This window comes from Palaemon carinicauda, chromosome 1 (genome assembly GCF_036898095.1).
Source record: "Palaemon carinicauda isolate YSFRI2023 chromosome 1, ASM3689809v2, whole genome shotgun sequence".
Taxonomy (NCBI): domain Eukaryota; kingdom Metazoa; phylum Arthropoda; class Malacostraca; order Decapoda; family Palaemonidae; genus Palaemon; species Palaemon carinicauda.
The window spans coordinates 110,955,471-110,980,018 of NC_090725.1; the positions used below are offsets into that span (position 1 = coordinate 110,955,471).

The 24,548-nt window shown below is 35.4% G+C and overlaps 1 protein-coding gene across 1 annotated transcript in view; it reads right to left on the bottom strand.

The window, feature by feature from the left end:
• Positions 1-701: 701 nt before the first annotated feature.
• LOC137650855 (beta-hexosaminidase subunit alpha-like) overlaps positions 702-24,548 on the bottom strand; it is a 45,316-nt gene continuing 21,469 nt past the window's right edge. The window contains exons 2-13 of the mRNA XM_068384013.1: positions 21,328-21,475; positions 20,462-20,552; positions 20,133-20,261; positions 19,501-19,661; positions 18,525-18,680; positions 17,885-17,997; positions 15,665-15,719; positions 14,216-14,365; positions 9,820-9,945; positions 5,841-5,955; positions 4,696-4,807; positions 702-1,368 (exon numbers count right to left, since the gene is read on the bottom strand). Of these exons, the coding sequence (XP_068240114.1) occupies positions 1,109-1,368; positions 4,696-4,807; positions 5,841-5,955; positions 9,820-9,945; positions 14,216-14,365; positions 15,665-15,719; positions 17,885-17,997; positions 18,525-18,680; positions 19,501-19,661; positions 20,133-20,261; positions 20,462-20,552; positions 21,328-21,475 (1,616 nt within the window). The 3' untranslated portion in view covers positions 702-1,108. The remainder of the gene's footprint in view (positions 1,369-4,695; positions 4,808-5,840; positions 5,956-9,819; positions 9,946-14,215; positions 14,366-15,664; positions 15,720-17,884; positions 17,998-18,524; positions 18,681-19,500; positions 19,662-20,132; positions 20,262-20,461; positions 20,553-21,327; positions 21,476-24,548) is intronic.

Below are 24,548 nucleotides of genomic sequence, written 5' to 3' on the forward strand. Positions count from 1 at the left end.
GGTGAAATCTAAATCTAAAGAAAGTTCACAGACATTAGAGCAAATTGAAATTATTTCATTGGGGACAAGCAATAATCATTTAGCTGTCAGTGGTGTTTCTGAGGCTATGATTTGTGAGAAGGCAAATATTTTGCGGGCTGATGTTTTAAAAAGACAACAGAAAAGAACGAAAATATTAGTCGTAGAGTGTTTAAAGCCAGTCATATGTGGTGTATATTCTTTAAGGTAAACTCTGTCATAAATAATGGGGTGACGGTCTGTGAGGTTAACAACGTAGAGATAACCGAAAAATTCTTCACTCAAGGGGTTAACTACCGCACTGGAAGTATGCAGTGTCTTCTTTCCTCTTGGTAAGGGTAGAAGAGACTCTTTACCTATGGTAAGCAGAACTTCTAGGAGGACACTCCAAAATGAAACCATTTTGCTCTAGTCTTGGATAGTGCCATAGCCTCTGTACCATTGTCTAGCAATGTCTTGGGTTAGAGTTCTCTTGTCTGAAGGTACACTACTATATTTGTTTCCTTATTTCCTTTCCTCACTGGGCTATTTTCCCTGTTGGAGCTCTTGGGCTTATAGCATCCTGCTTTCCGAACTAGAGCTGTAGCTTAGCAAGTACTAATACAGTGGGATATTAAATTCATTCTAAAGTCTTTTAATTTACTTAAGATTAAAATGTTTAGTGAAAGGCATTTTTAAATATTTTATTGTTTTATTCCATCACCATGAAAATGAATAATTTCTGGAGTTTGAAGTTCTTGGGAAGAACCTGTTAGGGTGGGGAAAGATCGAGAGGGAAGCCGAGAATTAGATGGCAACATAAGAAGAGGTTTGTTTAAAGAGGATACTTTTGATAGAAGGCATTGGAGACGGTGCATCACACAACTGACACCATTATGTAGGGATAATGTACAGCCTTTACTTAAATCCAAATGTAAACCTTTAGTATAATAACTGTGATTACTAAACTTACAAAAGAATTCTAACACCATAAGAAATTCCACTGACCAATGTCCACTTAAACTATCACCCAGTGTAGTATACAGAATATCAATAGCTACCACCATTAAAGAAAGTAATACTTATAAAGCCATTAACAGGAACTAAGTCACTACAAATCAACATCTGACATGCAGAAAGATGGCCATAAGGGCTCCACCCTGAAGCCTCTATCTAAAAGCCTGCAGCGGTGCTCCTCCAGCCTAGGGACAGCTTTTTCAGTGCTGTTCGTCTGAGCAGCCGAACTCCACAGCTTCTCGGCCACTACAGAGGCGCGGGGCCACGTACGAGGGATTAGGTTGGTGCCGTCTACGTACTCGCCCCACATGCAAGCTTCTCCGCCCATGACTAGCTGTTTCTGGGCGTCCGTGCCTGGAATATGGTGAATTTTAAGGTTTTTAAGGAAATACCATCATATATGTTATCACAATCCACCCATGACTAGCTGTTTCTGGGCATCCGTACCTGGAATATAGTGAATTTTTAGGTTTTTAAGGAAATGTTATCGGATAAACTTTCACAATCCTCCCATGACTAACTGTTTCTGGCATCCTGGCCTGGAATATGGTGAATTTTAAGGTTTTTAAGGAAATATCGTCATATAAGTTATCACAATCCACCCATGCCTAGCTGTTTCTGGGCGTCCGTGCCTGGAATATAATGAATTTTTAGGTTTTTAAGGAAATATCATCATATAAGTTATCACAATCCACCCATGACTAGCTGTTTCTGGGCGTCCGTGCCTGGAATATAATGAATTTTTAGGTTTTTAGGGAAATATCATCATATAAGTTATCACAATCCACCCATGACTAGCTGTTTCTGAGTGTCTGTGCCTGGAATATTGTGAATTTTAAGGTTTTTAAGGAAATACCATCATATATGTTATCACAATCCACCCATGACTAGCTGTTTCTGAGCGTCCGTGCCTGGAATATAGTGAATTTTTAGGTTTTTAAGGAAATGTTATCGGATAAGCTCTCACAATCCTCCCATGACTAACTGTTTCTGGCATCCTGGCCTGGAATATGGTGAATTTTAAGGTTTTTAAGGAAATATCGTCATATAAGTTATCACAATCCACCCATGACTAGCTGTTTCTGGGCGTCCGTGCCTGGAATATGGTGAATTTTAAGGTTTTTAAGGAAATACCATCATATAAGTTATCACAATCCACCCATGACTAGCTGTTTCTGGGCGTCCGTGCCTGGAATATGGTGAATTTTAAGGTTTTTAAGGAAATACCATCATATAAGTTATCACAATCCACCCATGACTAGCTGTTTCTGGGCGTCCGTGCCTGGAATATGGTGAATTTTAAGGTTTTTAAGGAAATACCATCATATAAGTTATCACAATCCACCCATGACTAGCTGTTTCTGGGCGTCCGTGCCTGGAATATGGTGAATTTTAAGGTTTTTAAGGAAATACCATCATATAAGTTATCACAATCCACCCATGACTAGCTGTTTCTGGGCGTCCGTGCCTGGAATATGGTGAATTTTAAGGTTTTTAAGGAAATACCATCATATAAGTTATCACAATCCACCCATGACTAGCTGTTTCTGGGCGTCCGTGCCTGGAATATGGTGAATTTTAAGGTTTTTAAGGAAATACCATCATATAAGTTATCACAATCCACCCATGACTAGCTGTTTCTGGGCGTCCGTGCCTGGAATATAGTGAATTTTTAGGTTTTTAAGGAAATGTTATCGGATAAGCTCTCACAATCCTCCCATGACTAACTGTTTCTGGCATCCTGGCCTGGAATATGGTGAATTTTAAGGTTTTTAAGGAAATATCGTCATATAAGTTATCACAATCCACCCATGACTAGCTGTTTCTGGGCGTCCGTGCCTGGAATATGGTGAATTTTAAGGTTTTTAAGGAAATACCATCATATAAGTTATCACAATCCACCCATGTCTAGCTGTTTCTGGGTGTCCGTGCCTGGAATATGGTGAATTTTAAGGTTTTTAAGGAAATACCATCATATAAGTTATCACAATCCACCCATGACTAGCTGTTTCTGGGCGTCCGTGCCAGGAATATAGTAAATTTTTAGGAGGTTTTTAAGGAAATGTCATCGTATAGGTTATCACAAAATACTTTGTCCCATTATTTTTTTTAAGATTGCAAATCCATGGTTGTCCTGGTGTGCCATAACAATACACAGAGATGGCATGAGTAGTAGCAGCAGCACCATTTCTGAAAACTCGTCATTTTATTTTAAGACTAACAGTAGCTTCTTACTAAAAAATGTTTAGTAAGTTTTCTAAGATTCCTAGTTTGACCAATCTAAATTTTATTGTTGTAAATTTTTTCTGGGTAACATTAAGATGTTTATTTGTTTCATAAGCAGACTGAACACCCACTTTTTTCCTTTCGTTTTTGCCTGCCTTGCCGCTTTTCGCCGAAGAGTTAATACATCAAAACTAGAACATATTTTGTGGTCTAGTAGGTATCCTAATCATTAAATCATAGGTGAAATATATGCTTTACAGAAAAAAACCCTAAAATAGACTGAATTATTCCATGCATACCCAATTTCTATGTGGTAGGGGCAGGTGCAGCTGGACACAGGAATTCCCGATACGCCTCGCTCTGAGGAAGAGTTATGGTGGCTTATGTGGTAACGTACCTGGCTGGTGATCGGCAGAATGGGGTTCGAGTCCTACTCAAGCTGGTTAGTTCCTTTGGTCGCTGCAACCTCACCATCCTTGTGGGCTGAGGTTGGGGGATTTGTGGGAGCCTATAGATCTATTTACTGAGTCATCAGCAGCCATTGCCTGGCCCTCTTTGGTCCTAGCTTGTGGGAGAAGGGGCTTGGGCGCTGATCTTATGTATATATGGTCAGTCTCTAAGGCATTGTCCTACTTGATAGGACAATGTCACTGTCCTTCGCATCTGCCATTCATGAGCAGCCTTAAAAATATGTACCGAGTCACACTCATACTGCGCGGAGATTTCTTTCGTTTTGCCGCACCAACCACCTCTCTCAGTTCTCCCTACACTAGCTTTTTGGTTACTAGCCGCTAAGTAAGGATGTGACAGGGTGCACTTCTTTAGAGAAAGGTGTACTATGGAATGCTGTGTGCATCTGTACATTATTATTATTATTATTATTATTAAAAGCTAGGCTACAACCCTATTTGGGAAAGAAAGATGCTATCAGCCCAAGGGCTCCAACAGGGAAAAATATCACCAGAATAAAATTTGCACTTTGACATTACCTGATTAAAAGCAAAATATGATTTTTAGCTATGGTAAGCATCTCTTCTAGGAGAAGGACACTCCAAAATCAAACCATTGTTCTCTAGTCTTGGGGAGTGCCATAGCCTCTGTACCATGGTCTTCCTCTGTGTTGGGTTAGAGTTCTCTTGCTTGAGGGTACACCCGGGCACACTATACTATCTTATCTCTTTTCCTCTTGTTTTTTGAAGTTTTTATAGTTTATATATGAATTTGTTTTACTTCATTGTTAATTACTTCTCTTGTAGTTTATTTATATCCTTATTTTTTCCTCACTGGGCTATTTTCCCCGTTGGAGCCCTTGGGCTTATAGCATTCTGCTTTTCCAACTAGGGTTGCAGCTTAGCAAGTAATAATAATAATAATAATAATAATAATAGGAGAAAAATTCAAAATAGTTTCCAAAGTTTTAAAATGGTAACTCCAGTACCATAGAAATAACATTACCTTCGAAGTCATGTGGATCACAATGGTAATATTTGTACCAGTCATCTCCGTAGCGGATGTAGTTCAAGTACCAACAGGAGGAGAGCACAGTCTTGTAACCTGCTTGCGTGACCTGAGAAGGATAGAGAATGATGGGTGCCGGTTTAGTATGTGGCCTACCTTTCGAATATGGCTTACGAAATTCTATCTGTTTTAGTATGTGGCCTAACCTAACCTAGCCTTACCTTACCTTACCTAACAAGCCAGGTAGGGCACATGCTAAACCAGAATAAAAAAGGTAGGCCACATACTAAATGGCACCGAAAGATGTATGGTAGCTATTAGTTGTTGAGAAAAGGGTAATTGATAATCAAACAAAGATATAATTAGTGAGTACTTGGATGAGAGAGAGAGAGAGAGAGAGAGAGAGAGAGAGAGAGAGAGAGAGAGAGAGAGAGAGAGATTTAATTTTTGTCAAAGAAACTGGAAAGAGAGGAAAAGTTTAAATTGATTTTCTTCCAAAGAAACAAGAGAGAGAGAGAGAGAGAGAGAGAGAGAGAGAGAGAGAGAGAGAGAGAGAGAGAGAGAGAGAGAGATTTAATTCTACTTTTCACAAAGAAATTTGAAAGAGAAAGTTTCAATTTCTTATCTCCCAAATAAACTTGAGAGAGAGAGAGAGAGAGAGAGAGAGAGAGAGAGAGAGAGAGAGAGAGAGAGAGAGAGAGAGAGAGAATTAACTATTTCTAACGAAGAAACTTGTAGTTGCAAAGATAGACAATGACAGAGAGAGATTTGAAAATTTAATTTCTCAAAGAAACTTGAAATTTTGTCTGCGGAAACTATCAAAACTTTATCACAAAGATGATTAAAAAGGCTATTATTTAGAAGATATATATATGAATTAACAAATGACTAAATTCTTTTTTCGGTGGTTTAGGTCCCTGGAATATAGAATAAATATAAACCGTTCTTTTTGTGTTGGTTTAGTTCCTCAAAATACAGATATAACCATTTTCAACTTGTATGGTGAAATCCATAGCCAAATAATAAAGTCATTCCAAGTGAGATGAAACTCCTTATATAAGCCAAAGGGATATTCGTTAGAGCAGGATCCAACACCCTGTAACCTGTAACCAGAAGGGATCCTCCAAGAGAGATTCCAGTACCTTGCTCATCTCCTTTTTCCAGCCTGCTGGAACAGTCTCACTCTTCCAGATATGGACGATGGTATCGGCTGCTATCTGGATTCCATTGTCGAACACCTCTTGCCAAACCAGATATCTGAAGCGAGAGGTGGAATTTACAAAGGTTAATTTGCATATATTTCTATTATTAGCTAAGCTACAACTCTAACTTGAAAAGCAGGATGCTATAAGTCCATACGCTCCTAATAGAAAAAAAAACCCAGTGAGGAAAGAAAAGAAGGAAACAGATAGACTATTACTAAGTAAGCTACAACCCTAGCTGAAAAAGCAGGATGCTATAGCCTAAGTTCAAGGGCTCCAACAGAGAAAATAGCCCAGAGAGGAAAGGAAAGAAGGAAACAGCTAGACTATTACTAGCTAAATTACAACTCTAACTGAAAAAGCAGGATGCTATAAGTCCATAGGCTCCAGCAGCGAAAATAGCCCAGTGAGAACAGGAAAGAAGGAAACAGCTAGACTATTACTAGCTGAATTACAATTCTAACTGGAAAAGCAGGATGCTATAAGTCCATAGGCTCCAACTTAGAAAATAGCTAAGTGAGGAAAGGAAAGATAGAAACATAGAATAGTGTGTTTTAGTATATCCTCAAGCAAGACAACTCTAACCCAAGACAGTGGAAGACCATGGTACAAAGGCTATGGCACTACCCAACACTAGAGAACAATTGCTTGATTTTGGAGTGTTCTTTTCCTAGAATAATGAAGTTTACGAGCCTGGAAGACCAAAATCAGACGCAAGTGGTAGGATATATCTGAGGTCTTTGATCTGCATTGGACTAATAACGGATGATATATATATACAGTGAACCCTCGTTTATCGCGGTAGATAGGTTCCAGACCCGACCGCGATAGGTGAAAATCCGCGAAGTATTGACACCATATTTACCTATTTATTTAACATGTATACAGTATTCAGACTTTTAAAACCTTCCCTTGTACGTACATTAGTACTGTTAACAAACTACCCTTTAATGTACAGAACACTTAATGCATGTACTACAGTACCCTAAACTAAAACAGGCACAAATATTAAAGGCGATTTTATATCATGCGTTTCCTAAACACGCTAAAAAGTACGATAAAAAATGGCAACCAATGTTTTGTTTACGTTTATCTCTGATCATAATGAAGAAACAAACTCATTTAGTGTACACATATATGTATAGGTTAGTTTTTGCATCGATTATATTGATTATACAGTATGTTGATTTTGTTATTACCAATGTTTTACTTAATTTTTCTTAGGACTTCCAAATGAAATGTTTTTCTTTATGACGCCGCCTGAAACGACGGCGTCATAAAGTACGCTCAGTAAACAACCACGCTCAGAACAAAGAAGGCATTTAACGCGCATGATGAAAGTGATAAATAATGATATTTACAGTAAAAGCATTTACAAAATATGTTATTACAAATATTATTTACCGTATCTATATAAAATCATACAGTACATACTGTACGTAGCAAAGCAGGAAAACAATTTACGAGAGAGAGAGAGAGAGAGAGAGAGAGAGAGAGAGAGAGAGAGAGAGAGAGAGAGAGAGAGAGATTGTTTAACGTACGTAAATGTAAATTTTAAACAAAAAAAATATGATAGGTTACAACATGTATACTCTTCAGACTTTTAAAACCTTCCCTTTAACTTAATGCATACAGTACTAAACTATAAAACAGGCACAAATATTAAAATGTTAGAATATTAAAGTAAAAAATAAAGATTGTTACTGTACTCACCACGAAAGAAGTTCAAGAAAAACTTGAATGATGATGGCGATGAATTTGCTGCACAGTAGAAATGATGATGATGAAGCTGATGATGTCTTCTACTGTGCAGCCAATAATAGTATTTTACGTCTCTTCAGACGGAGGTGTCTTTTCCTGGGACACCTCTTCAACTTCTTCCTGAGACACTTCTTCAATTTCTTCCAAGGGCATTGTGATCGGAAGTTGCTGCCGCTGCTTCTTTTTTCGCAAGAACATCCTGTAGGGAGCCATGTGTTCATCGATCTTGGTGCAGAATTGTACAGAACGAACCATATCCTCGTCCCACTCTTGCGACATTTCTTTCACCTCATTCGCAAGCTTGCAGAGCTTGGCAAGCTGTTCTAATGTTAAGCCCGTTTCTTCGACATTTTCTTGGATCTCTTCCTGTGTTTCACTGTCTTCACTGCCCGATTTCGTCAGGTCTTCGAGGTCTGCGGCCGCGTAACTTCTACTGTCTTTTAACATATCGAGAAGCGTCACCTTCTCAGCAATCGTCATCATCTTTCAGTGCTGTTTAGGCTCACTACCAGCGTTAGTAGAAGCAGAAGGCTTGGGAGGCATTGTACAGTAGGGTTTAACAGAAAGTTCAACAAAAAGTTCAACTTAAAACAGTCACGCACAGCACAGATTAAAGTTCACAATAACTTAACAACGTCAACACAGCGATACAGCGGGAGACAAAGTGACCGCGGAAAGAGATGCTGCGGGTTGGAGAAGCGGTCAAAACACCAATCACAGGCTAGATTACAAAACTTGGGTTCTGATTCGTCATCTATCAGCGCTTGAACCAATCACAACCCGTCTTATATGCTACGTAGGTTACCAATTCAAAGTACAAGATACCCTGCGTACAGTATACTGTACAGTAATAATAATACTGTAATAGTAATAATAAATAATGATACTGTAATAATAATAATAATAATAATAATAATAATGATAATAATAATAATAACAATAATATTTTAATAACAACAACAACAATAATAATAATAATAACAATAATAATAATAGCTTTACGTACGCTATTTTACGCTTTTGTTGTAGGATGTGTGTCTCTCTCTCTCTCTCTCTCTATCTCTCTCTCTCTCTCTCTCTCGTACGCTTATTTGAAATGTGATTTTTGCAACAAAGAATATTATTGGATGCAGTACTACGTAAGTATACATACAAAAAATTCATGGAAAAGAAGCACATCCATTACATTTCTAGTACAGTACAGTAGTAGCCAACAGCAGCCTTACACCATTCTAATATGGTATGACTGCATCTGATTTGCATTTCATGTTCAATTTAATTTTACTACGTATTGTATACAATACCGAATTATCGTATGATCACATTCTCTTTTCGTGTTTATTTCTTTCTGTGCTTAATTATATGTCATATGTAATGCAATGAATAATCAGTAAGAGCAGATATTACAAATTACAGTATTAATGGAATTACAGGTAACGAAATATCGTATTTGGGGTCTTCAGATATTGCGGTATTTTCGAAATTTCCGGAAAATCCACGATATGTATATATATATGGGTTATGGAAAAAACCCGCGAAGTGGTGAATCCGCGATGGACGAACCGCGAAGTAGCGAGGGTTCACTGTATATATATATATATATATATATATATATATATATATATATATATATATATATATATATATACATATATATATATATATATATATGTATATGTATATTGTATATATATATATGTGTGTATATATATGCATATATATGTGTGTGTATATATATGCATATATATACTGTATATATATGTGTATATATATATATATATATATATATATATATATATATATATATATATATATATATTACAGAGTATAAATTTGCGTGCAAATCTCATTTAAATGATTATTAACAACATTACCTTTGTATTAAGATTCATTCTTTATTACTAACTAACCCCAAAAACATTGAGCATTTTTCCATTTTTGAAATAAGACGTGATGAAAAACTTCCAAATTCATACCTAGGGGAATTCATATCAACCATACATACTGGTCAAACATCTTTTTAAGAAAGATTGATAAAATGACTTTGGAAAACGGAAAATTGAGATGCATATTGTTTGATTTTCCATGACATAATATTAGGACATTTAAGATATACATTGTATCATATCTAAATACAATACTATTCAGAATTACCAACCCATTTTTATTTGGTAAGTGGGAAACTAGCTCGATGAGTTTCGTGATGTAGACTGACTCCAGCTTTTCATATTCCCCGCTGATGTTATGTGTCTTCATGAATTCAGATATGTTTGGGTTACTCTGCCTGAAATATCAAAGAAAACGGAAAATTAGAAAACGGAGTTAATGATTTTCCTCGTTATATATACAAAGAATGTTAGATTTTCGTCTTAATATATTCCTATTATTATTATTATTATTATTATTATTATTATCATCTATAGTAAAACCCTTGTTGGAAAAGCAGGATGCTACAAGCCCATGGGCTCTAAATATGAAAAATAGCCCAGTGAGGAAAGGAAATGAAGAAATAAACCACAGGAGAAATAATGAACAATAAATATAGAATATTTTAAGAACAGTAACAGCATTACAGTAGATCCCTAATATATAAACTATAAATAGAGACTTATTTCAGCCTTTTCAATATAGAAACATTATTTTTAAACCAGTATTGGTTGTTCTAGAAGGAAAAGAAAATAATTTTTGTTTGCTCCCTCAGACCGGTTTCGTAAAATTTTAACTTTGACCTATGACTATAAATATCATTGATCTTTATTCTTTTTGCATTTTCTTATTTTTATATGTCCGAAATTTCGAAATTGGATTATAATTAAGATAGAAATCAATAAGGGAGCGAATAGAATTAGTGACCTTCCACGCATAAGAAAAATCAATAGGCCTAGCTCTCTTATTATCATTAAAAGTATAGAGATTAGAAAATGAGAATAGCTCTGTCATAACATTAACATACACCTTGATATATAATACGTATACTTACACCTTAAACCATTTACATGTGTATAGTGTATTAGGGTGAATAGAGAAAAGTCTAGTTATATTTATTCATTGGAGAGGTTTTAATATCACAAAAAGGAATAAAACTGACGAATGAAGGGAAAAGAGAATCTTTAATCACCTGATTAAGGATATTGTTGTTAAATTATCCTAATCAGGTAATTGAATCTGGATAATTTCAAATATTCACTTACAGCGAATGTTTTTATGTTGAACAGACTGACATAAATATTTTTTATAGTTTATACATTGAAATATATAATCTAATGTTACTTTTCTTGAAATCTTTTGTTTTAATAGTTCGTTACTTCTCTTATAGTTTATTTCCTTATTTCCTTTCCTCAATGGGCTATTTTTCCCTGTTGGAGCCCTTAGGCTTACAGCATCCTGCTTTTCCAACTAGGGTTGCAGCTTGGCTAATAATAATAATAATAATAATAATAATAATAATAATAATAATAATAAGTCCTTCGGTCTACGGTCAGATGTGTAATAATTCAAACAGTAAAATCAGCTACAGAATAAATAATTCACTCTCTTAGTTCGGTAGTAATACATTGGAGTTCAATAAAAAGAGACTTATCACGAAAGATACTTTATCTTTGATGATAATTTGATAAAGAAACAGAAGAAGTGAGCATTTTAATAGCCTTATCTCGAGCTAACGTCTCAAATGTTATCTTAGGTTTGGCGAACCGTTATGATGTTCAGATGAGGGGTACAATATGATCACAATTACCGGCCATGTTGTTATTATTATTATTATTAATATTATTATTATTATTATTATTATTATTATTATTATTATTAATAATTGCTAAGCTACAACCTTAGTTGGAAAAGCAGGATGCTATGAGCCCCGGGGCCCCAACAGTGAAAATAGCCAAGTGAGGAAAGGAAACAAGGAAAAATACAATATCTTAAGGACAGTAACAGCATTAAAATAAATATTTCCTATATAAACTAAAAATATTTTAACAAAACAAGAGGAAGAGAAATTAGATAGAATAGTGCGCCCAAGTGTACCCTCAAGCTAGAGAACTCTAACCCAAGATACTGGAAGACCATGGTACAGAGGCTATGGCACAACCCAAGACCCGAGAACGATGGTTTGATTTTGGAGTGTCCTCCTAGAAGAGCTGCTTTCCATAACTAAAGAGTTTCTTCTACCCTTACCAAGTGGAAAGTAACCACTGAACAATTACAGTGCAGTAGTGAACCCCTTGATAGAAGAATTGTTTGGTAATATCAGTGTTGTCAGGTGTATAAGGACAGAGGAGAATCTGTAAAGAATAGGCCAGACTATTCAGTGTATGGGTAGGCAAAGGGAAACAACCGTAACCAAAGAGAAGGATCCAATGTAGTACTGTCTGGCCAGTCAAAGGATCCCAAAACTGTTTTGTTCATTTATTGAACGGATTACACTAAATATTATGGATTTTTTTTAATTGATCATAGTTTTTGGGGTCGTGAATGGTAATAATTTCGTACATTATTGGGAAACTTAAAATGTAACTTTGCAGGCTTCCAATCTCTAGTCATATTTTGATATGTTTATCATTTTTTTTTTTTTTTGAAAAAAAAATTCTTATTTAAACTACGTGGGATACAATGTAGCATTAATTGTTCAATTATTACTATTGCTAACTTTATTATTATTATTATTATTATTATTATTATTATTATTATTATTAATTTCATTATTATTATTCTTATCATTATAATTATTATCATTAATTTATTATTATTATTATTATTATTATTATTAATTATCTTTCAAGACACTCCAATAGTTCTTGCTTCTACATTTTTCAGAAGACTAAAACAGCTTTTTTTGGTTCTAATTGTAAAAAAATGTGTATGACAACTTTAAAGGTAAAACAAGAGGCAATGTGTAGTAGTAAAAACTTGTAAATTACTTCTTACGAAGCGTTATAGAATTGAGAATAATCTCCCCTATATAATGAAAAGCAAATGTCTGGCTATGGCTATATATATATATATATATATATATATATATATATATATATATATATATATATACATGCATACATATATATACATATACTGTATATATACATGCATACATATATATATATATATATATATATATATATATATATATATATATGCATATAGATGGGTGTATATATATATATATATATATATATATATATATATATATACATGCATACATATATATATGTATTTATATATACATACATATATATATATATATATATATATATACATGCATATATATATATATATATATATATATATATATATATGTATATATTTATGTATGTATGTATGTATGTCCAATTCATGTAATCAGCCATAAATTTGCATATCATTGTACAGAGACTTCAAACTTGGTTCATGTTTAAGTGTATGAAAATCCACGCCAATTAATACATGTTAAGGTCAAAGGTCAAGGTCAAGCTAAAGGTCGGGAAATAAGCAGCCGCGGCGTAGATCTGCACTCTACTGAGTACCTCTCTAGTTAGGGAAGTGTTTTCAAGCAGTTTCAATGCAGTGTAATCTAAACTTAAGATAGAAAATTCTCATATTGGTTCTGTATAGTGACCAAAGGACACTCAGTAGAGCGGAGATCCCCCGCCATGGCAGCTCATTTCTCGACCTTTGGCTTAACCTTGATCTTGACCTTTGACCTTAACATGTAGTAATTGGCATGAATTTTCGTACACTCAAATATGAACCAAGTTTGAAGTCTCTGTGACAACTATGTCCAAACTTATGGCTGATTGCATGAATTGGACATTATGCTTGACCGTGACCTTGACCTTTGACCATGACCTTCCAAAATTTAATAATTTCCAGTTTTTTAGATATCAGTTAATCCCTGCAAGTTTCATTACTCTACGAAAAAATTGAAACCAGAAAGCTGTTCACAAACAAACACACAAACAGGGGCGAAAACATAGCCTCCTTCCAACTTCGTTGGCAGATGTAATTAGTAACAAATTTTATGATTGGATTTCCTACCTGCTCATAATTCTGTTAGGAAGTATTTTAGACTGTGGATAACTAATTTTTTGCCATTCACTTTTTAAATATTGCAAACAATATAATCAATTTTATCCGTTTGCAAAGTCAAACAATGAAGATGAGACCTCTACCCGATTAAAAAACTGTCTTTTTTTTTCATTGATATTTTAAAAATTACCAATATTACTCAACTTTTATCCATTTGATAAGTCAAATAATGAAGAAAAGACATCTACCAGCTTGAAAAACTGACTTTTATGTCATTTATATTTTAAATATTGCAAACAATACTCAACTTTTACCTGGTGTTAAGTCAAAGAATGTATGAATGACATCCTATCAACATGAAAAGCTGCCTTTTTGTCATTAATATTTTAAATATTAATGACAATACTAGACTTTTATCCATTGTTAAGTCAAAGAATATAGGAAAAACACCTTACCAGCAGGAAAGCTGACTTTTTTGTCATTTATAACCTAAATATTGCAAACAATACTCGCCTTTTATCCATTATTAATTAAAAAATATAAGAAAGACAGCTTACCAGCAGGAAAAGCTGACCTCATCCCCCCCGAGATGAATGTAGTGATCATGGAATCGGTCGGTGACCTCCGTAAACAGGGTCGTCAAGAAGTCGTAGTTGTCGTTGTTGGTGGGATCGATAGGGCCATAGGTTCCGTCTGGTTCTCCATCTCTGAGGTATAATATTTAAGAATGAGCAAAAGAGTTGGCAGTACCAAAGCCAAAAGAACATAACAGGTCAGTCCACCACTCACTGCAGAGCTTCTGGGTAAACAACACCAATAGTGTCGCAGTGGTGACGTCATTGTTAGGAATCTTCGTTAATCAGAACAGAATGGAGTACTTTACATGGCAATGAACTGGAAGATAATTCAACAAACTCTGTGGAAATTGCTAGCGCAGGTAGGCAAGACTTCTGGGTGGACAACACCAATAGCGTCACAGCTGTGACGTCATCGTTAGGAATCTTCGTTAATCAGAACACATTGGAATACTTAATAAGGCAATGAACTGGAAGATACTTTAACAAACTCTATGGAAAAATCGTCTTTGTAGAGATTTCAAATCACAAAACAAATTGGAGTACACTCTCTCTTCTGTTTTCTTGTCAGTCTGTTTTCTATCTTTCATTAACAGTCTCTTTAAGGGCCACATGCACAGGAGCTTCTTTTGTTTCCTACTCAATAAGAAGATAACAAGAGGCCCCACAGATGTTCCTCTAACACCTGCTAAGCCCACACTGTCCACTACCAATTGAGTGAACTCACACCACCTGAGTCCCTGCTTCATACAATTTTAGATGATTTAGTGTTCTGGTGGGTTTACCGGTTCTCATATATGTTCTTTTGGTCTTGGGCAGAATAAATAAAGAATTTCAACTAATATGTGCATGTGTATGCTGGTAGGCAAACGCCAATGAAAGTAAGTATAGGGTCTATTATAGATAATTTAATGATTTTGCTATTAATCAACTTATTTCATTCTGTGGTATGCCTTTCTATTATATTGCAAATAACTATATGTTTGTAACAATTAAAATTGTCTAGCAAAACTATACTTGTACATTAAGATACAGTGCTGAGATGTTTGAAATTGAAGAGTCTTCCCTTCTATTTTGATTTGAAGGTAATTAATTAGGTTACCCTTTCCTTATATATTTACATGGGGCAATTTGTGTTTCATGATGTTACGCTTTATTAATTAGCATAGTGACAATTTTGATTCTCTTTCGATTGAAAGTTTATATAATAAAGGAAATTTATGAGACTCAATTAAGTAACAATTGTCACAAAGAATTTAGGGACATCTTATTATTACTGCGGTTCCTAGTACATGCATGTGCCAAGCTATTGTCAAGATGGTTCTACCTAATAACAGTTTAAACTCATACAAATTTGATTATACAAATATGAAAAAAATGTATCTATATGTCAATTAAGTAGTTCACGAATTCAATAAAACTATAACTTACTTATAGCAGGTTGTTAGAAGACCTGGTTGTCCAGGACCCCATGACATTGTGTGACCTGTTAGGAATAAGCAAATGTAAAAGTTCAGAGAATGTGTTGAACGTATGCATTTGAAATGGACTAAGTAGCAGTGTAAGTAATGTTTCAATGGCGTCTAAGATTCAAAGACAACATCTCTCCGGACAAACTGAGCTTCAGATAGGTTTCAGGATAAGACAAAAAAAAAGCATGTACATTTTCAATTTAGTATTTAGTGTTGACAAGTGTTTAAAATCCCATTTGCACTGCCTTGCACAACTTTGAAAACACAAAAATCAACCCCGTTGCAGCTGTAGAATCGTGAATTTCATCGGAGGAAGGATTTAAATGACTTATATAGTGTGTGGATCGCCAGTTAGGAAATAACTGAGGGATGGGAGGAATGGAACTAACTCTTTTTTTAACAGTTTCAGTGTAAGAAGGTCACAAAACTTCAAACAGATCAATGCAAGAAAAGCAGGCTCAAACTGGTTCTGTTGACAGAGGTGTAGAGCTCAATACACAATAAAACAAAGAAAATACCGTTACAATGTACGAGTGTGAAACACATGCGGTACAGCAGGAATACAGAAACAACTTCATCGCAGAGAAAATGATGCTTTAAAGGGAATCAATTCCAAGATGAAACAGTTTACAATTTCTAGATTTTCGGAGGGGGTGAGAAAGTCTCTTTAGTTTACCTGCTTTGGAAAAGAGATAAGTTCCCTGAAAAACTGACGTAATCCCGTTGCAATAGTGAAACCGTGAGCTTCCTCTAAGAGGAGGAAAGCTTTTGATGTCTACCTCAGAAGGACGAATAAGTCTCACAGTTTAACCTGCTTTGGAGAGGAGATGAGTTCCCTGAAGAAACGACGTCAATCCCATTGCAAGAGTGGAACCGTGAGCTTCATCTAAGAGGAGGAAAGCTTGTGATGTCTGCCATGAATTTAATTTAACCCTTGTGGAAAAACATTTATGTATTTCAAAATTAATCTTGAAATTATCCATTTCAAGGAGCATTAAAGTTTTTATTTATAAATACTTGTTAATTAATTTCGAAGTTTTCAAATATTTCTGTATTTTAGATTTTAACCTTCCTGTGAAGTGAAATTCATTTGATCAACCAATGTAGTCCTGACAAAGAATCACAAGAAAGAAGTTATTTGAAACACATGTCAATACTATATATTAGATGGAAAAATTTAAATGCAATTTTTATCTTATCCTGAAAGCCAACAGGGGTATAGTTTGTCCAACGAAACGTTGTTTTGGATCCTTAGACGTCACTGAGACATTATATGTTAATTGTAGAGATAATGCAATATACCCAGAAACCATGTGTAGGCTATGTATGGATATAGTATAAATATATAAATATATATATGTGTGTGTGTGCATGTGTTTATTAAGGAACTTATATGAGAAACCGAAGAGATGAAAAGAATTTTAATTTTCATGGCAGATCTGTAATCTGACTCCAGAAGACTTTAGGGGGAGAATAATCAAAATATTAAAGAAGCCTGAAAAAAAACTTGACTATATTGGTGACAGCATAATTAGGCAATTGAAATCAGGAATGTATAAAACACAATAAAAGGAGAGGATCTCAGGACAGATTTATGGTAGTACGCCCACCCTTCAAAGGTGTGGAGAGAGTAATGATGAACCAGAAATACCCTTCCAATTAAACTATTCACTTAGACACTGGGTTAAGCTGTTTAGTGCTTATCCTTAGATCATTTGGCAATATGTTGAAGACCCAGCTAGTATGGTTGGCTTCATTAATTGCGGTACACTTTAGGGAAAGCGAAGGAGATGTCTGACTGTTATTTATTGTAGCAGGTAACGTTGTGTTTAGCTAAAGAGAAACTGTCGACCATGCCGCTGCATGCAAAACAAAGTCACTGAGCTTATAAATATGTGATTTAATAGATTTTTATTCATTTTAAAAATGCTGTTAAGCATGTAACATAATATTTTCCGATACAGCACTTTGTAAAATTAATAGAAATGTTTTGATCACACGTGTACTACCTCAGTGACTTTGTTTTTACAGGCAGCGTTGTGAGCAGTTTCTCTCTAGCTAAACACAGTATTACCTGATACAATATATAACCGTCAGATGGTTCTTTAGCTTCTAATGAAGTGTACCGGAATTTATGAAGCTGTACAAAATACATGCATGCAATATAGAAGCCACTTACCTGGTGTATCAAATTCTGGCAGTACCCTGATTCCTCTCAACCTTGCGTACTCCACAATATCAGATATATTTTTCTCCGTGTACACGTGGATAGAACTGTATGAACCTTCCTTGCTGAAAAGTGAGGGAGTTAGTTTAGTTACATTAATAGAATCTTAATTGAAAGTAGAATATCAGCCAATTAGCTTACATGTTGCTCTCAGCCTAACCTAACCAACATAACACTAAATAAGAACTGAAAAATGGGATAGAATCTTAATTGAAAGTAAAATACCAATCAATTAGCTTACATGTTACTCTCAACCTAGCCTAACCTAACTTAACCTAACCTAACACAACACTCCATCTCGACCGGAATCGACTTCACTCTCACCTAAGATTTGGGAATACAATACTCTCAGCCAGTTTGCTTACATGTTACTCTCAACCTAGCCTAGCCTAGCCTAGCCTAACCAAACCAAACCAAACCTAACCTAACCTAACATTCCATCTCACCCAGAATCCACTTCACTCTCACCTAAGATTTGGGAATACAGCACTCTCAGCAAATTTACTTACATGTTACTCTCAACTTAGCCTAGCCTAACCCAACTCAACCTAACCTAACACTCCATCTCACCCAGAATTGACTCCACTCTCACCTAAGATTGGGGAAAACCGCACTCTCATAAGGGAAGCTCTGATCATCCACCAAATGCCAATGAAACACGTTGAACTTATTCATTGCCATCAAGTCTAGGTGCTCGAGAATCTTACTTATGGGTAGGTAATGACGGGATGTGTCCAGCATGAAGCCTCTGTTGAAACATAAGATACATCAGTTAATAGTTCCTCCAAAAGTGGATTTAGACCAAATTGTTTTCTAGGAAAGCAACATTTTCGGGACAAACTCTGCCAATTTTCTCTCTTTCAGTGCCATAATTTCATCTCTTAAAGGGTCATCTATACTCTTATGTTAAGGTTGTAATATCTGTACTCGCACAGGATTTGGAAGGCGTTGTAATGAAAAGGGAATGAAATAGATTCACTTGTCGAGGAGTACCGTCTGCAGCAGGTTGAATGTGAGCAATACTGATAATTTCTCTCAGGGCAACAGACGCTTTTTAGCATTACTTATTTCACATTGCGTGGCTGTCTTTTAGTATAGGCTTATCACAGACATCCTTAGTCTGCATATTCAACAAAGATTTATGATTTGAATTGAACTTGATTCAATTGTAATGCACTGTATGGCATTGTTGTTGATAATCTTCTGGAGTCACAGTGAAATGAAGATAGTTTAGTATTCATTTTAAATTCTGACTTGAAAATAAGTCACTTGTGTACACAAAGTAATGTCAATTCATTATCACATCTTGCTAATGGAATACCCTTAAATGAAATAGTGCTGACCGTACGAATATCCTTGTAATGGTGCAAAAGTTTATCAGTTTATTGCAAAAGTTTCATCATTTACCTTAACACTAGATGTTGAATACCATGATTTTGATGCTCACCTAAAGGGGAATCTTGGAAAATTCCTAGTCTGCGTTGACTTGCCTTGATAAGCTGATCCATGCAACAGTTTAATCATTTACTTTAACACGAGATGTTGAATGCCATGATTTTAATGCTCACCTAAAGGGGAATCTTGGAAAATCCCTAATCTGTGTTGACTTGGCTTGATAAGCGGATCCATCAGAAACGAGAAGTTGTGAGAAGGACTCCAGACCACGAAGAATGCCCCAAATGCTCTGCGCTAATATAACGCCTTCTCCTGGCTGATCAGGGCTGTCAATCTGTGAAATGAACAGTGTTACTTTCTGTACACATTTTGTTTGATATCAGCAGGCCTGGGTAGTAGTTTAAACATTTAATATGCTCATTGGTGATTTTTTTAAGCCATTTTCCTCATCAATCACCATATACAGGATGTAGAATCTTTGACTACATTTACTGTAGTCTCTTGGTTAATTTTCATATAAATAATTATACTCTCAATATACACCAACTATTTAACTTCTTTGTTATGAATAACTCTTCGTACATGCATTAGTTTTGTATATATATATATATATATATATATATATATATATATATATATATATATATATATATATATATATATATATATATATATATTACAAAACATTGAACAACTATCTTTCTTGAATCAGATCTAAAATGTACCTAAGCTCTTGCATCTAGTTATATGTCATTCACCAATCCCCAATTCGTATCAAGCAGTTTTTAACTAATGGATTGCAAACCTTGATTTCATATTGTTCGTCCATATCATGGTGTGGGTATTCTTCACAGGGCTGCATAAGATTAATACTAACAGTATCCAAGTAACCACTGAATGCCTCGTCCTTCCTCCAAATATCCTTAGGGTTTGTCTGTAAATAATAACATTTAACTAGTTTTGCATAGCCTATGTGCTTTGACTTACAAATATTCTTTAAGATAACATTAGTCTCAAGTTACTGGAAATTTAATCTCAAAGTAAATAGCTTGGGGCTATGACATTTTGACAAAAAGCCCCCATCCGAAGAAAAGCTCTTGGCAATCTACAGAAGTAGAAGAAAGTAAAGAGTACCTTTAAGTGTGAAGAAGACTGGAACATGATGTCTTTATACCTCTTCATTGCCTCCTGTAGAATATCACAGTCTTTGCCTGTGACACTAAATCTGGAGTATAGAAGAAATTCTTTAACCTGATTTTATTATATACAAGTTAAAAAGCAATGAGGGAGCACAGACCTCCAGCAAGGCAGCTCAGTTCCCCCTATCATACCATCTCGGCCTTCATTAGATTATTATCATCAAGTCCATAATGTGGTGATTGGTAAACCTTAAAATGGCCTTATGCTTAATATTTTTACCATGTATTCTGTGCTTTATTTGTTGATTAATAAGCAAAAATTTCTAAATTGGTCCAATCTTGCGATAGTGAAGAATACTTTTGAAAAATCCTGTATCCGGATGGTGCTCCGGATCACTGTCAAAATCTAATCACTTCACTTCTAAGCTAGCTCATTTCTGACATATGAAAATTTCATCGGAATTTATATGAAAATTTATTAGTTAGGCTGGTGACAAACAAACAGAGGTGAAAACAACATCCTTGGCTGAAGTAAAATTTAAAAGGAAATGATATTGTGCCCTTACAGATTAATGGATAACCCTGGCTATACAACCCAAGCTGGAAACTACAGGCAAAATTACAAGTAATTTATACATAACCAACATGTCAATAACAATATATAAGTAATGGATTAGAGAAGAATTGCATATGATATTTGATATTACAATGAGAAGATAACTTGTACCAGATGCATTTTACACAGAGGCATAAAATTTCTAGGTAAAAGGGGGAACATTGTTATACGGTAGTTACTGAAGTCAAAGCAATATATTTCTAACTCTTGAAATAAACAAATGCATATATAAAAACAAAACTCACTTGAAAGTGCTGGGCCGAACAATCATGTAAGTATCTCCCTGCGAAATCATCTGTGGGTGTGGCCATACTTCACCTACAGTGGGAATCACTTTGGGGAACCCAGGAGAGGCAGGTCCCACTACTGCCACTGATATCAGCAGCAGTTTTGCTATTCAAGGAAAGAAATTGATTTTTAAATTCAGTGTCTCAGTTGAAAGGTTGATTGACTATTTACTGTTTCATTTAATATCTTTTTTTTTACAGTACAGTGTACCCAAATTTAGTGCAGTTCACAATCCGTAATTCATTCTCTATTCTCATTAAAAGGTAAATAGTAAGGCTTCATTTTTATTGACTTTTAATTATTCATGGAGTCTATAGAATAATATTTCAAGGAATTTTGAATTGCTTTTATTTTCAAGTGCCAAAAGGTCCTTAAGTGTTCAATCAAAAATGCTGCAAATTAGAACAGTAGACATGGAACATAAAAAAACTAGCACAAGTCAATCTTCTTGTTCATGTAGGCAGGTTTCATAGATCAGGAATGTTGCATGATTTGAGGAAAATTTAAGAGGAGGGGCATCATGATGCCGTTTCTATTTATCTCATACATTCCCTTTTGAATTACAATATTATTCAGTATTGGCACCAGCATAGACGAAGTTTCAGTAGATAATGTGGTTATTTACCTAGCAAAAATCAATCTCATCATTCCTTGAACACCTGTTTTCACTTTTTCATTCTTAGCCATGTAATTCATGGTCATGTCATGAGAAGAGATGAACAGTACATTGGGAGGAGAGTGGTGGAAATGGAGGTACATGGAACGAGAAGGAGAGGGAGATCAAAGTGAAGGTGGATGGACTGTATCAAGGGTGACCTTCGATCAAAGGGATTAATCGGTGATGAAGTGTGGGACAGAGGTAGATGGAGAAGTGGGAGAGAATTCAGACAAAGAAGGACAAGAAGACCTATGTAATTCATTGTGTCTCTCTTAAAGGGCTAGGCAAGAGTGGTGTGCTATATGATTAAGTTGAAATGGCAGACTGCTATGCCCACTCTGGTTCATCCAGGAATTTTCTATTGACAATTTAATGAAAGAATGCATGAGCACGAGGATTGCTTTGGCAGCAGGACACAGCATAGGTAAGACTGTTGGTCAATGAGATCCTTCCACAGGTTATGACCTTAGAACAAGGAGGGCTGGAATGTAGCGGGCGATATACAAGTGATTTACTGGAGGCCGCTCTATCCCTGTGCTCTGGATTAGTAGTGCTTTCATTATCCCCTTAACATAAGCATCAAATGTGTCTCTTTCAGCCACCCTTTGTAATACTACCGCTAGAGAGTTATAGGGTCTTTTGAATGGCCAGACAGTACTACATTAAATCCTTCTCTCTGGTTACGGTTCATTTTCCCTTTGCCTACACACACACACCCACACACACACCAAATAGTCTGGCCTATTCTTTGTATATTCTTCTCTGTCCTCATACACCTGACAACACTGAGATTGCCAAACAATTCTTACTACACTATAATTGTTCAGTGGCCACTTTCCTCTTTTTAAGGGTAAAAGAGACTCTTTAGCTATATAGTAAGCAGCTCTTGTATGAGAAGGGCACTCCAAAGTCAAACCTTTGTTCTCTAATCTTGGTTAGTGCCATAACGTCTGCACCATAGGTCTTTCACTGTCTTGGGTTAGAGTTCTCTAGCTTGAGGGTACACTCGGGCACACTATTCTATCTTATTTCTCTTCCTCTTGTTTTGTTAAAGTGTTTATAGTTTATATAGGAGAAATTTTAAAGATATTGCTCTTCTTAAAATATTTTATTTTTCTTTGTTTCCTTTCCTCACTGAGCTATTTTCCTTGTTGGAGCCCCCGGGGCTTATAGCATCCTGCTTTTACAAGTAGGGTTGTAGCTTAGCAAGTAATAATAATAATAATAATAATAATAATAATAATGTGACATAGATACATGGGACTAATCTTACTTAAAAGGTAAAATCAAAGATACACAACAAAGTTGAATGTCACATTCATTTGAGGATGTAGTCCTGAAGTTTCTTATGCTGAATATCTTTTAATTTTAATGAAAATTTTATCACTTCTATTGGCATTAAAGACTGTTTAAAGTTTAGACAGAAAAAGTGTAGAAATTTTCGTTTTGATTTTTTGTGTAATCCTGTACTTTGATTTCTAATTTTAGATTCAAAGTTGGAGCAAATGTTTTTATGTTGACCAGGCTGACAAGAGTCTTTTTATAGTTTATATATGACATATCTGTTTTTGACGTTGTTAATAGTTTATATAGGATATATCTGTTTTGGCGTTGTTACTGTTTTTAGAATGATTTACGGTTAATTCATTCTCATGACTTATTTATTTCCTTATTTCCTATCCTCACTTGGCTATTTTTCCCTATTGGAGCCCTTGGGCTTATAGCATCTTGCTTTTCCAACTAGGGTTGTAGCTTGGCTAGTAATAATACTAATAATAATAGTATTTTGTACAGTACACTTGAAGTTATATAGTATCCACATTAACCCAAACCTCCACTAAGGTTTTATCATCATCATTAAGTAGTTATGGGGTCCATTGACTAGCCAGACAGTACTACATTGGATCCTTCTTTCTGGTTACGGTTCACTTTCCCTTTGCCTACACATTCACCGAATAGTCTGGCCTATTCTTTACAGATTCTCCTCTGTCCTCATACACCTGACAACACTGTGATTATCAAACAATTCTTCTTCGTCCAAGGGGTTAACTACTGCACTGTAACTGTTCAGTGGCCACTTTCCTCTTGGTAAGGGTAGAAGAGACTCTTTAGCTATGGTCACCAGCTCTTCTAGAAGAAGGACTCTCCAAAATCAAACCATTGCTCTCTAGTCTTGGGTAGTACCATAATCTCTGTACCATGGTCTTCCACTGTCTTGGGTTAGAGTTCTCTATCTTTTTTCTCTTCCTCTGGTTTTGTTAAAGTTTTTATAGTTTATTTAAGAAATATTTATTTCAATGTTGTTACTCATCGTAAGATATTTTATTTTTCCTTGTTTCTTTTCCTCACTGGGCTATTTTCCCTGTTGGAGCCCCTGGGCTTACAGCATTCTGCTTTTCCAACTAGGGCTGTAGCCTAGCCTAGGGTAGTGTTCTTGGCCCATTACTTTTTATACTATATACACATGACATGTGGTTTGGCCTAGAAAACAAGCTTGTTGCATATGCAGATGATGCTACT